Source organism: Myotis yumanensis, unplaced genomic scaffold (assembly GCF_028538775.1).
Source record: "Myotis yumanensis isolate MYYU_CA2020_CCGP unplaced genomic scaffold, mMyoYum1.0.hap1 SCAF_16, whole genome shotgun sequence".
NCBI lineage: Eukaryota > Metazoa > Chordata > Mammalia > Chiroptera > Vespertilionidae > Myotis > Myotis yumanensis.
The window spans coordinates 39,598,510-39,609,560 of record NW_027223767.1 but is presented as its reverse complement, the minus strand read 5'-3'; the positions used below and the strand labels follow the sequence as shown (position 1 = coordinate 39,609,560).

Here is an 11,051-nt window from a genome sequence, read left to right as displayed (position 1 = left end):
GCCCAAAGGGAGAGGCAAGCAAGGGTGCCTGTGGGGCACAGCCGGGTGTTTTGAAATTGACCATCCCGGCCTGTTTTCCCCGAGCTGCTGAGAACTCAGTCCACCTGAAAAGCCTGCCTTCTGCGCTGCTTCCTCTGTCAAGCAGGAGGTTCCTCACACTGGGGGCACTGGGGGGGCGCCAGGGGCTCCCTGGGAACCCCGGGGCAGGAAGGCCGTCCCTTGGGGCCTCATCTTCTATCAGGGAGTCCGAGACCCCCAGTTTGTTACCACATTTTTAGACTCCAAGGGACTCCTGGGTACTCTTAATCAGGGAATTTGGAAGGTATAGCTGAGCCCAGCCTCAGTTTTCTGGACAGGGCTCAGCTGTATGGACTCATTTGTCATATTGGAGTTCCCAGACTAAGAGGTTGTGGAATTCTAGAATGCTATCAAACAGGAGGCCAGGCCCTTACTCTTAGCTGAGTTTTAACCCTTTGCCAGGCATTTTATATACCCTGGTCATTTAAACCCCAGGACTGCCTTATGGTCACCATCTTTATTTCACAAACAAGACAACCCAGGCTCAGAGCAATCAAGATCTTGTCTTGCCCGGCCGGTGTGCCTCAGTGGTTGAGTGTAAATCTATGAACCAGGAGGTCATGGTTCAGTTCCAATCGGGGCATATGCCTGGACTCCATCTCCACTCGGGGGCATGCAGGAGGCAGCAGATCGATGATTCTCATCATTTGTTGTTTCTATCCCTCTCCCTCTCTGAAATCAAAAAATATACATATTTTTAAAAGATCTTGTCTTGCCCAAGACACAACAATTAGTGTGTGCAAGTGGTAGAGCTGGCTTCTGCTCCACCCTGCATCCCCAGCACCAATCTGTCCCTCTCCCCCTGCCCTGCTGTGGCCTCTCCGCGTGTAACCCTGGGCCAGCTGTGGAGCAGCAGGGCCCATGTGTCTGTTGGGGGGGGGGGGGGGGGGAGATCCGCCTTGAGAAAAGGACTGAGGATAAAAGAGAGATGGCGAGCCTGGGAGAGTGGGCAAGGCCAGAGCTGACCCAGGTAACTCAGGAGTGTAAGGATCTCCAGGGAGGGGCATTCAGAACTACTCCTCACCCAGGGGCAGGAAGGCCCTGGGGCCCAGGTGGCAGCAACAGGCGTCTCCAGGCTGCTGCAGCCCTCCACGGGGGCGGGGGGGACCGTGGCCAGTGGCCTGAGCGCCAACACGGCCTAGGCTCCCACTAGGACTAGGTCTTGGCCTTCCAGAAAGCTCCCTGGGAAAGCCCAGGGGGAGATCACGGGAAGGGGCACTTCCGGGCCTGGTGCCTGGACCCCAGCTCTACTCGCCCAGACCTCCCTCTGGGCCCCCGACGGGGGAGGGAGGGGGAGTCCTTGGCCCTACCCCGCGGCCGGTGCGGCCCGCTCCCCTCCCAGGACCCCCCACCCCCCGGCTCTGTGCTCCCTTCACTTTCCACGGAGGAGGGACAACCTTTTCCAGAAATATCACCCAGTGGCCTCTCGGGTTGTCGAAGGGACATGGGTGGGGGAGCAGGGGAGGGACTGTGCCTCGGGCGCTCGGGACTCGATTTCCGCCTCACTTCGTAGATGGCAGAAGATTGTTTATTTTATTTAGTGAAACATTAATTTGTAAGTGAATCTTCAGAGAAGACGTCCTGAGTTGAGTGTGCGCGGGGAGAGGAAGGCCAGCGCGGGGAGAGGAAGGCCAGCGCATGGAGCTCTCGCCCTCCCGGGGCCCGCTCTCTGCCTTCCCCCAGCTTGGCCGGGCCTCCCTCCAGCCTCCCAGGCAACCAATCCCAGGACCCGGCCCAACCCAACCTGCCCAACAGCCGAGCCTCCCTCCCAGCCTCCCAGGCAACCAATCCCAGGACCCGGCCCAACCCAACCTGCCCAACAGCCGGGCCTCCCTCCCAGCCTCCCAGGCAACCAATCCCAGGACCCGGCCCAACCCAACCTACCCAACAGCCGGGCCTCCGCTGGGAGAGGCTGGGCTGGGAGAAGTCAGGTGACCCAGGGTTGGGGAGGGCAGACGCTGAGATGGGCAGCCCCGCCCCCAGGACGGGCACTGCCACTGCAGCCTTCCCAGGAAACCCGGGATGGATTGGGGGTGGGGTGGGGGTGGGGGGAAGCACCCTGTGAAGCTGCGGGAAGGGTGGGGTCTGATTTGCCGTGCTCCCCATTAGGGGAGGGGTGCCAAGGCAAACACTGATTGGTAGTGGTGGCGGGTGGGGTTAATGCTGTTCTCTTAAACCCTGGAAGGCTCCGGGCACAGCAGGACTGGGGGCACATAGCCTCCTTCGTTGGCTGCAGACTCCTCCATTGAGAATCACCTCTTCAGGGTCCGAAACTGCCTGATGAGCCACTGGACAATGAAGGGCCACAGGAGGAAGAAGAGCAGCGTGGGACCTGAGAGCCTGGGGGGCGAAGGCCGAGCACCGGATGGGGGCCTCTGCTGCCAAGAAGGAGGGAGGGAGTCAGAGGCCAGCCCAGCCTCGGCACAGCCGGCCTCCTCAGGAACCTGCTCCCAGAACTCAGATCGAGAGGCCTGGAGCAGAGAGGTCCCACCCCACATCCGCACCACTAGAGGGAAGGGATCCTAGGGTCCTAGTGTGTCCCGGACAGATGAGCTCCAACTCACTTCCACACCCTCCTCCAGGGCAATCCCAGGTGCCAGGAGGGCTGCAGGCTGGAGGGGCTGCCAGGTGGAGGGACTGGCTTCCAGGCTGTTTCCTGGAATGGCCCCGTTGGTGTGGCCTTAAGACCCTCATATTGTAAAGGATGTGCCACATATTTCAAATGAGGACCCCAGAGTGCTCAGATTTTAATCTCTAAATATTTTTTGCTGCCCTAACCAGTTTGGCTCAGTGGATAGAGCGTCAGCCTGCAGACTGAAAGGTCCCAGGTTCAATTCTGGTCAAGAGCATGTACCTTGGTTGCGGGCACATCCCCAGTAGGAGGTGTGCAGGAGGCAGCTGATTGATGTTTCTGACTCTCTATCTCTCTCCCTTCCTCTCTGTAAAAATCAATAAAATATATTTAAAATATATATATATATATATATATTTTTTTTTTTTGCTAAAAGGAGCCAGGACTCCTTGGAGAAGTGGCCGATTCTAGGTCTGGAGCAGGAAAGGTAGAGGTGAATGAAAGCAAGGAAGCTTTTAAGGATTAATGAGGTCATGATAGGACCCAACTTGAAAGGGTCTCCACTGACCAAAGTTGTGACAATCTGAGCATTAAAAAGCATGATTGCAGTTGGTTAAAATCCTTTAAAAATATTATTAGTCCTAGTCAGTTTGCTCAGTGGATAGCGCATTGGCCTGCGGATCAAGGGGTCCTGGGTTCGATTCCAGTCAAGGGTAAGGAATTCGATTGCAGGCTCCTCCCCAGGCTCTGTTCAGGGCACATGCAGGAGGCAACCAATTGATGTGTTTCTCTTACATCGATATTTCTCTCTGTTTTTCTCTCTCCAATTATCTCTAAAAATCAATGGAAAAATATCCTTGGGTGAGAATTTTTTTAGAAAAAGATAATTAAAGAGAATAAGCTCATATGCTGTCTTTTCATAAGGCACTGTGTTTCAGGGAAATCCCAGATGATCAAGAAAACTACAGCCCTGGCCAGTTTGGCTCAGTGGCTAGAGCATCGGCCTGTGGACTGAAGGGTCCCAGGTTCGACTCCGGTCAAGGGCATGTACCTTGGTTGCGGGCACATCCCCAGTAGGAGGTGTGCAGGAGGCAGCTGATCAATGTTTCTCTCTCATGGATGTTTCTAACTCTCAATCCCTCTCCCTTCTTCTCTGTAAAAAAATCAATAAAATATATTAAAAAAAAAAAAAGTAACAGCTAATTTAAAAGTAAACCTTTTTGCAACTACTAAATAAATTATTGATTCAGGCAAGGATTACCTATCAATTATTGTCAAAACCTGTGTGACAAATGGGGTAGACAGAGCACTGGACATTCACTGGCTCCAAGAGAAAAAGCTGACTTTGCAATAGTGGGACCAGACTGTCACCCCTTTACCCGTGCTAGTGGTCCATGTTGGGATCATTAAGGGCAGGACATTGAAAGGTGTTCCCTGATGCAAAGGGCATCACCTCTGATGAAATCTGGTCATGTAAACCGCCTGCCAGGATGCAGACAGACCCAAAACGTGGGACGGTTCTACAGGACCACTGGCTGTCTCATTAGCAAGTTAGTAGCAAGAAAAAAGGACTGGTCTGGGTTAAAAGATTCTCAAAAGGACAGAGCAACTAGATGCCGCATATACTCCTGGGCTGGACAGACAGAGCAGCTGGAAAAGGCAATATTGGGACAACTGGAGAGATTTGAATTTGTATTGGCCATTTGACGATATGAAGGAATTATTGTGTGTGATAAAATTAGGTAATAGAATGTTCTTGTTTTTAGAGATGCAAACCCAAGTATTTCAGGGTGGAACTCTTTAAACTCTTTAGCATATACAATTAGTAAGAGGTAAACAAAATATAAAAAGCCTTGGAGGGTGGTGGGGATGGTGTTGAAATGTTAGCCACTGTGAATGTGAGGAAATTCCTGCCACCCTGGTTGATACTCACTGTGCCAAAGGGATTAGGGGTCACCCAAATGACTGCCCACATCCAGCAACTCAGCCCTCGCCTGCCCCCACCAACCCAGGCTTCTCAAGAACAGACCCACTCAGAGTTAACGGTGGGTGCCAGCTCTGGAGACAGACAGAGCTAGGGCCACTCCCAGTTCCATCCCGTAATGTTAATAATAATACTAATCACAATGAACTCCATTCCAGGAGGTCGTTGTGTGTGCTGAGCTCAGGGGAAGTAACTGAGTATTATCTAATCCTCACAGCAGCTCTGTGACAGTCTTCCCGGCTGTTACTCAACCTCTCAGAGCCTTAGTTTCCTCATCTGTAACAGGGAAATGAAACCTATTTCATAGGGTTGTTGTGTGGATTAAGTGAGATAATGCAACTAATGGTATTTGGCACATAGATGGGCTCCAGAAATGGCAGAAGCTGAGGTGTAAGGGGCAAGCAGATCTTGGAGTCCAGGGGTGGGGCGGGGGGGGGGGGGCGGGGGGAGTGAGGAATGCAAGGGCTGAATTGTTTGGAAGTAAACCCTAAATCTGGGAACAGAAGTCTAACTGAGGAACAACAGGGACCCCCAGCCCCAGTGCAAAGAACAGACACATCCTGGCCGTTCCAACTGTTGGAATTAGTCCTAATGCTCAGTGTCTCTTCAAGCAAAGGGAGGTAAGGGCAGGAAAAGAGGAAGCGCTTCAGATTCCCTGCCTGCAGTGTGAATCACGCCGGTCTCTGGAGGAGGCAGAGGTGTGGGCAGGTAGAGATGTGGGGACAACGACGTGGCTGGATGAAGAGCCTAGGACAGACCTTCAGAGCTCTGCCCCGATCCTGCCCTAGGCCTTGGGGGCTCACCTCCTCGCGGGGGGCAGGCATGCTCTCCAGGCTTTGCAGTCTCCCCTGGACATCCCGCATGCTCTCCTGCAGTGCTCGAACTGTCCCCACCAGCCATGAGTCCAATTCCTGGGGCCCCAGCAGGCTGCCTCTCAACCCCTCTGTGGAAAACAGACACATAGGGAAGAGGACTCAGGAGGCAACTCAGCCAGGGGCAGGGTGTGGGCAGGCTGGGGCAGGTGCAGGAAAAAGTAAGAGTAGGGCACAATTCCTTTTGTAAAGTCCATCCACATGGCTGAGTAACAGGCTACCAGGAGTAGCTGTGTGACTTTGGGCAAGTCACTAACTTCTCTGAGCCTCGTTTTATCATCTGAAAATTAGGAGAAGATATCATCTCCCTCACAGGGCTTCTGGCTCAAAGGAATAAAGGAGATGACATTTATGAAAGTGCCCTTTACTGGACGTTATAGAAGGGGATAGGGCAGAACTCATTATTGTATATTGAAAGTCCCAAATGGGAGGCTGAGAGAGAGAGAGAGTCTGACTCCCAAAGCCGTGTAGCTGCAGCTATGTGGGAGGCTAGCACTTCCTGCCCCAGCTACCCTTCCTCAGTGCCTGATGGCTCCTGATGGCCTTCAGGGAGAGAAGGCCAGGCAAGGACTTTGCCCATCCAGTGTCCGGCTGTTTGGCAACCCTTCCTGGGCATAGGCTGCTCTCTCCAGTTCCCAGAACTAGACTTTCATCTCTGCTCCAAGAGGGCAGCCAAGGAAGGGCCTGGGCATTAGAACCATGGGGCAGGCAGAAGGGGGTTAAGGGTCAAGCAGTGATTCACCTTTCCCTGTTGGGGGCATAGGGCTGTGTCTGCTGTCAGGCTCTCCTCCAGGGGCGCCCTTCTGCTCTGCCCACACCTGCTGGGATAAGTCACAAGGTCCAAAGGGAGCAGTGGGAGCAGCCAGGGCAGAGTTGGGTGGGAGAGGGAAGATCCAGGGCTTATCTCACCAGCTCAGGCTCCAGCTGCTCCAGGGAATCACAGAAAACCTCGGGGTCCGGGTCCCTGGGTGGCTGAGACTCTGGGGAGGGTGCAGGTAGGTTAGTGACCAGAGGAAGGCTATGGAGGGAGGGGAGGAGTGTAGAACTGGGCAGATACTGCCACAAGAGGCACAGATGGGTCCTAGAAGTGAGGCCCTAGAACAAAAGTCTCAGAAACTTCCTCCTGGCTTCCCCTGGAGCATAGGAGGTCTCTATCTGTGGACATGAGGTATGACGGGTCCCAGGCATCCAGCCTTCTCCCCTTCACCACACCAGGAGGTCTTCCCCAACCCTGGCCTGTATTTGGCCTCTACCCCTCCTGCCCAACCACTGACCTGGGCTTGGGGGTGCTGGTTCCTTGGGAAGGCAGGGAGACTCTGGGGTAGTCCCAGTATCTCCATTCAGTACCTGCTCTTCAAAACCTGCAGAGACATAGCACCTGGGGTTGGGGCTGGCGCCTCCCAGTGAGGTCAGACCTCTGTTCCCCATTAGCCACAGACACTGCCTGAGACCCATCCCATTGGGGCAATAGTTTGGGGTCCTTACAGGGACATCACCTGGAGCCCTCTACCCCTGGGCCCCCCTCCAACGAGCAGCCCCCTCAGCCTGAACCTGACAGTTGACCCAGCACCTGCAGGGCTCCCGTCCTGGGGGTCCTGACCTGTGACCTTTCGCAGGAAGGTTTCCGGGGGTCTCGGCATGTCAGGGATCACCTGGTACAGGGGCTCAAAGTAACCAAACATGTCGTCTGCCACCTCGCCCAGGGGCACCGTGTCAATCACCTGTAGGGGATAAGGTTTCCTGGGGAATCGCTGGCCCCTTCCATCTCTGCCCTCCTATCCTTTTGAGCTGGGCCCTCCCCTCTGCTCCTGTTGTCATACCCCCCTACCTTGTGCCTAGTCAGACCAGAGACAAGGTTGGGGGACAGCATGAAGGTGGTAATTCCCATGGGGTGTCAACGTGCAGGAAATATAATGGGAGCAACAATGGAAGGGTGGGGGCAGGCCATCTGGCCGGGAGCATGGGGACAGAGAGGAGCCCACAGCCTATCCCTACCTTCTGTGCCACCACCTTCATCTCAGTGATGTAGGCAAACATGGCCTCCTCCCTACTCATCTTGCCCAGGCTGTTCCAGGCATCCCTGGGGGCAGAGAGTTGTGAGAGGCTAGTTGGTAATGGAGGCTTGTTTGCCCAGCCAGTGGGGAGCTCACCACTTATATCGTCCAATGGGGTCCCAGAACCCAGGCCGGGGAACCAGGCAAGGCCCCTTGGTAGCCTGCTTGTAGTAGCTGTAGAATCGAAGCATCTCTTCATAGGAGGGGCGGTAATAACCTGGGCAGGAAGTTGGGGATTGGAGAGCAGAGCATCACCCCCCAGCTCCAAGAGGATGGAGGTTGGGGGGAACTACCCTAAGAGAAGGCAGAGATGGTGAGGAGTCTACCAGGGGCAGGAGGTAGAGGGGACCCATCGGGTGACCCAGGCAGAGACTTCTCTGCAGAAACTAAAGGGATCAGAGAGTCTCCTGGGAGGCTGACCCCTGCCATGTTGACCCCCAAATGCAGGTCTCCGGCCCTCACTCACTGTTGTTCTTAGGCAGGTTCTGAATGACTTTGACTGCGGCCTGGAACTGTTTCTGGCAGTCCGGTTCCGGGATTTCTTTCTCGGTACCCATCTCCAGCTGCTCTGAGCCCTGGGACCCTACTTTTGCGCAACTCTGCAAGAACAAGCCTCCGTGGGAGCAGGCCTCCGGGGACCACCGCGGCACACACCTCGACAAACCACTCTGATTCACTTTCCAGAGGGGCAAACTAAGCTCTTTAGAGACCTGAGCGAGATGCCCGAGGAGGTCAGAAGCTGTGGCTGCAGAGAGCCCTTTTCCTACCCCAAGCAGGGTAGGGGCGGCTGGGGTAGGTGGAGAGGACCGCGGTGGGTGGGTGGAGAGGCAGGTGGTTAGGGTCGCAGGACCCCTTTAATGCGCATCTACAACTCCTAGGCAGGCGATGGGCAAGCCAAGAGGAGTCAGGCAGGCGAGCAGCCCTCCCCCCCGGACCCCCGCACCCCGGCCCGGCAGCCTGACACTCACCCCGCGGAGACCCCTGCCCGGACACCTGGGTCCTCTCGCCACTAGCCGAGGGCTTCCTACTGACCTCCCGGCCCCGTCGGGCCCGAATGGAGACGCTGAGCGAAGTGGAATTGGAGCCAATGAGAGAGCCCGTTTCAAATTTGGCTTCTATACTCTAGCCACTCAGCGCACCCCTTTCAAGAGTATGCAAATAGTGTGCCTCTCCCAAGCGGGCGGGGTGGATCCGGGGTCGGCTTCCCTATCCAGGACTGCCGGGGACGGGCAGAAGCGCCTCCTGGTGGACATAGTGAAATAACACGGAGCACTCTCGCCCCCTGGTGGAGACCAGCGTCTGTTAGCTCAGCCCAAGTCTCTTCAGCCACCTGACAGCCACGGTAGATAAAATAGGGACCCATTCCCTGGCTGGTTTGGCTCAGCGGATAGAGCGTCGGCCTGCAGACTGAAGGGTCCCAGGTTCGATTCCAGGCAAGGGAATATGCCAGGGTTGTGGGCTTGGTCCCCGGTAGGGGGCGTGCAGGAGGTAACCAATCAATGATTCTCTCTCATCATTGATGTTTCTCTCTCTCTCTCCCCTTCCTCTCTGAAATCAATAAAAATATATTTTTAAAAAATAGGGAGTCATGCCCTGGCTAGTGTGGCTCAATTGGCCAGGTTGTGGGTTCAGTTCCAGTCGGGGTGCGTAGGCGAGGCAACCGATCAATGTTGATGTTTCTGTCCCTCTCTATTCTCCTCTTTCTAAAATCAATACAAACATTTAAAAAAAATAATAAAATAGGGAGTCATGTCTGGGGTAAGGTGTTCTGGAGGAGGGGCATCGGAACTGAGCTATGGAAGGTTTAGGACTAAGCCAGGAGCCCTGGCCGGGTTGCTCAGTTGGTTAGAGCTTCCTCTCCATACGCCAATGCCTTCAGGGCACATCTAAGAATTAACCAATGGACCTGGCTGGTTTGCTCAGTGGTTAGAGCGTCGGCCCGCGGACAGGAGGGCCACGGGTTCGATTCTCAGTAAAGGGCAGGTACCTCGGTTGCAGGTTTGGTCCCCAGCCCAGTCGGGGTACATTGGGGAGGCAACCAGTCAATATGTCTTTCTCAGGTCAATATTTCTCTTCTCTCTTCCTCTCTCTCTCTCCCTTCTCCTTCCACACGCTCAAAAAGTCAATGGAAAAAATATTCTCCGGTGAGGATTAAAAAAAAAATCAACTGCCCTAACCGGTTTGGCTCAGTGGATAGAGCGTCAGCCTGCAGACTGAAGGGTTCCAGGTTCGATTCCGAGTTGCGGGCACATTCCCAGGAGGGAGTATGCAGGAGGCAGCTGAATCAATGTTTCTCTCTCATTGATGTTTCTAACTAAAATCAATAAAATATATTTTTAAAAAATCAACCAATGATTGCATAAATAAGTGGAACAACAATTTCTCTCTCTCCCTCAAATCAAATTTTTAAAAAGGTGGTAAGCCAGGAGAAGAATGAGGAAGGTCATTTTGGAGGAAGAAATTGCAGGATCAAAAGTGCAGAAGTTGGGGGGGGGGGGGGAGTGCAGAAGTGAAGACGTGACATTCAGAAAGAATATCAAGAAAGGGGTGAGGACCCAACCCAGAAGGGGCAACCTCCGAGTAGAGGAAACTGAGAATGGGGGAGAGCCTGATGGCGCGCATTGGCCGCTGCCAGCGGCGGGGTGCGACCGGCTCCTCGCCCCGCCCCGGCACCGGGAGCAGACAGCGTGCGCGCAGCAGTCACGGTCCCTCCCACTCTTCGGAACAAACACGCAGGTGGGTGTCTGTATAGTAAGTGTCACGCAGGACACCGGAACCGCACTCCACGCTCACTCGCGGGCTGGGGTCACGAGTGACATCGACGCACCGTGCAGGGGCCGTTCCGGGGCGATCAAGCAGGTGCGGGGCCAGCCCGGCCAAGCCTCGAACCCCAGAACCCAGTCTTGCCGGCAGCCGCAGTCTAGGAGGCACCCCCTCCTCTCCAGACCATCAGCTTCGAGCTTCTACACCTGAGGGGTCTGCCCGGGCCGGTGCGGGGCGGGGTAACTCTGTGAGGTCCCCCCACCACCACCCGCTCCCCCACTCCTCGGGTTCGGCTGCCCTGCCACCAGCTCAGCGCCCGGGCGCCATCGGCTTTAAGGGGCCCGGTACCCCCGGCCGGGAGGAGCCGCCCTGCAGACCCGCCCCCGGCCTGGCTCTCAACCGAGCCTCCCGCGGGGCTGGAGAGGGAGCGGGAGGAGGGGCCCGGGGTCCGCGCTAAGTTCGGGGTCCGGGGAAAGGTGCTGGTGCTGGAGCGCAGCCCTCGCCCCTCCGGTGCCCTCTGGAGGCTCAGGCTACTGACGGGGCGGGGATCCCGGGATCCTTTGGCGAATAGGGACCCAAGGACTGGGGGGGGGAGCTTCCCTTACCTCGGGGCGGGCCCCACTCCCTCTGGCCCCGCCCCCTCCGCGCCCCTCCTTCCCGAGTCCCTCCTTCCCGAACCTCGTCCCTTCCTCCCTCCTCCTCCACTTACTCCTCCCGACTCGCTCCCG

General features: G+C 55.7%; 1 protein-coding gene across 5 annotated transcripts; it reads right to left on the bottom strand.

Annotated features, from left to right (window-relative positions):
* Window positions 1-504: 504 nt before the first annotated feature.
* ACBD4 (acyl-CoA binding domain containing 4) lies at window positions 505-8,614 on the bottom strand. Of its 5 annotated transcripts, none has more exons than XM_070394798.1 (11): window positions 8,529-8,614; window positions 8,027-8,159; window positions 7,657-7,777; window positions 7,502-7,586; window positions 7,107-7,227; window positions 6,781-6,867; window positions 6,416-6,486; window positions 6,249-6,327; window positions 5,438-5,577; window positions 2,335-2,453; window positions 505-750 (listed from the first exon to the last, which is right to left on the bottom strand). In XM_070394798.1, exons 2-11 carry the CDS (start codon window positions 8,115-8,117, stop codon window positions 735-737), a joined length of 930 nt encoding a protein of 309 aa, XP_070250899.1. In that variant the 5' UTR covers window positions 8,118-8,159; window positions 8,529-8,614; the 3' UTR covers window positions 505-734. The 5 variants fall into 5 exon arrangements, with proteins under 5 accessions (XP_070250899.1, XP_070250897.1, XP_070250898.1 ...); XM_070394796.1 differs by having other exon boundaries at window positions 506-750; window positions 2,335-2,456; XM_070394797.1 differs by having other exon boundaries at window positions 506-750; window positions 2,335-2,456; window positions 6,249-6,324.
* Between the last annotated feature and the right edge of the window lie 2,437 nt (window positions 8,615-11,051).

Coding starts and splice junctions, on each gene's coding strand:
- ACBD4 (XM_070394796.1), bottom strand. CDS start 8,117: ATGGGTACCGAGAAAGAAATCCCGGAACCGGACTGCCAGAAACAGTTC. Junction 7,587..7,656: donor CCCATTGGACGATATAAGTG/GTGAGCTCCCCA, acceptor CTCTGCCCCCAG/GGATGCCTGGAACAGCCTGG. Junction 5,578..6,248: donor TATGCCCCCAACAGGGAAAG/GTGAATCACTGC, acceptor TGTTTTCCACAG/AGGGGTTGAGAGGCAGCCTG.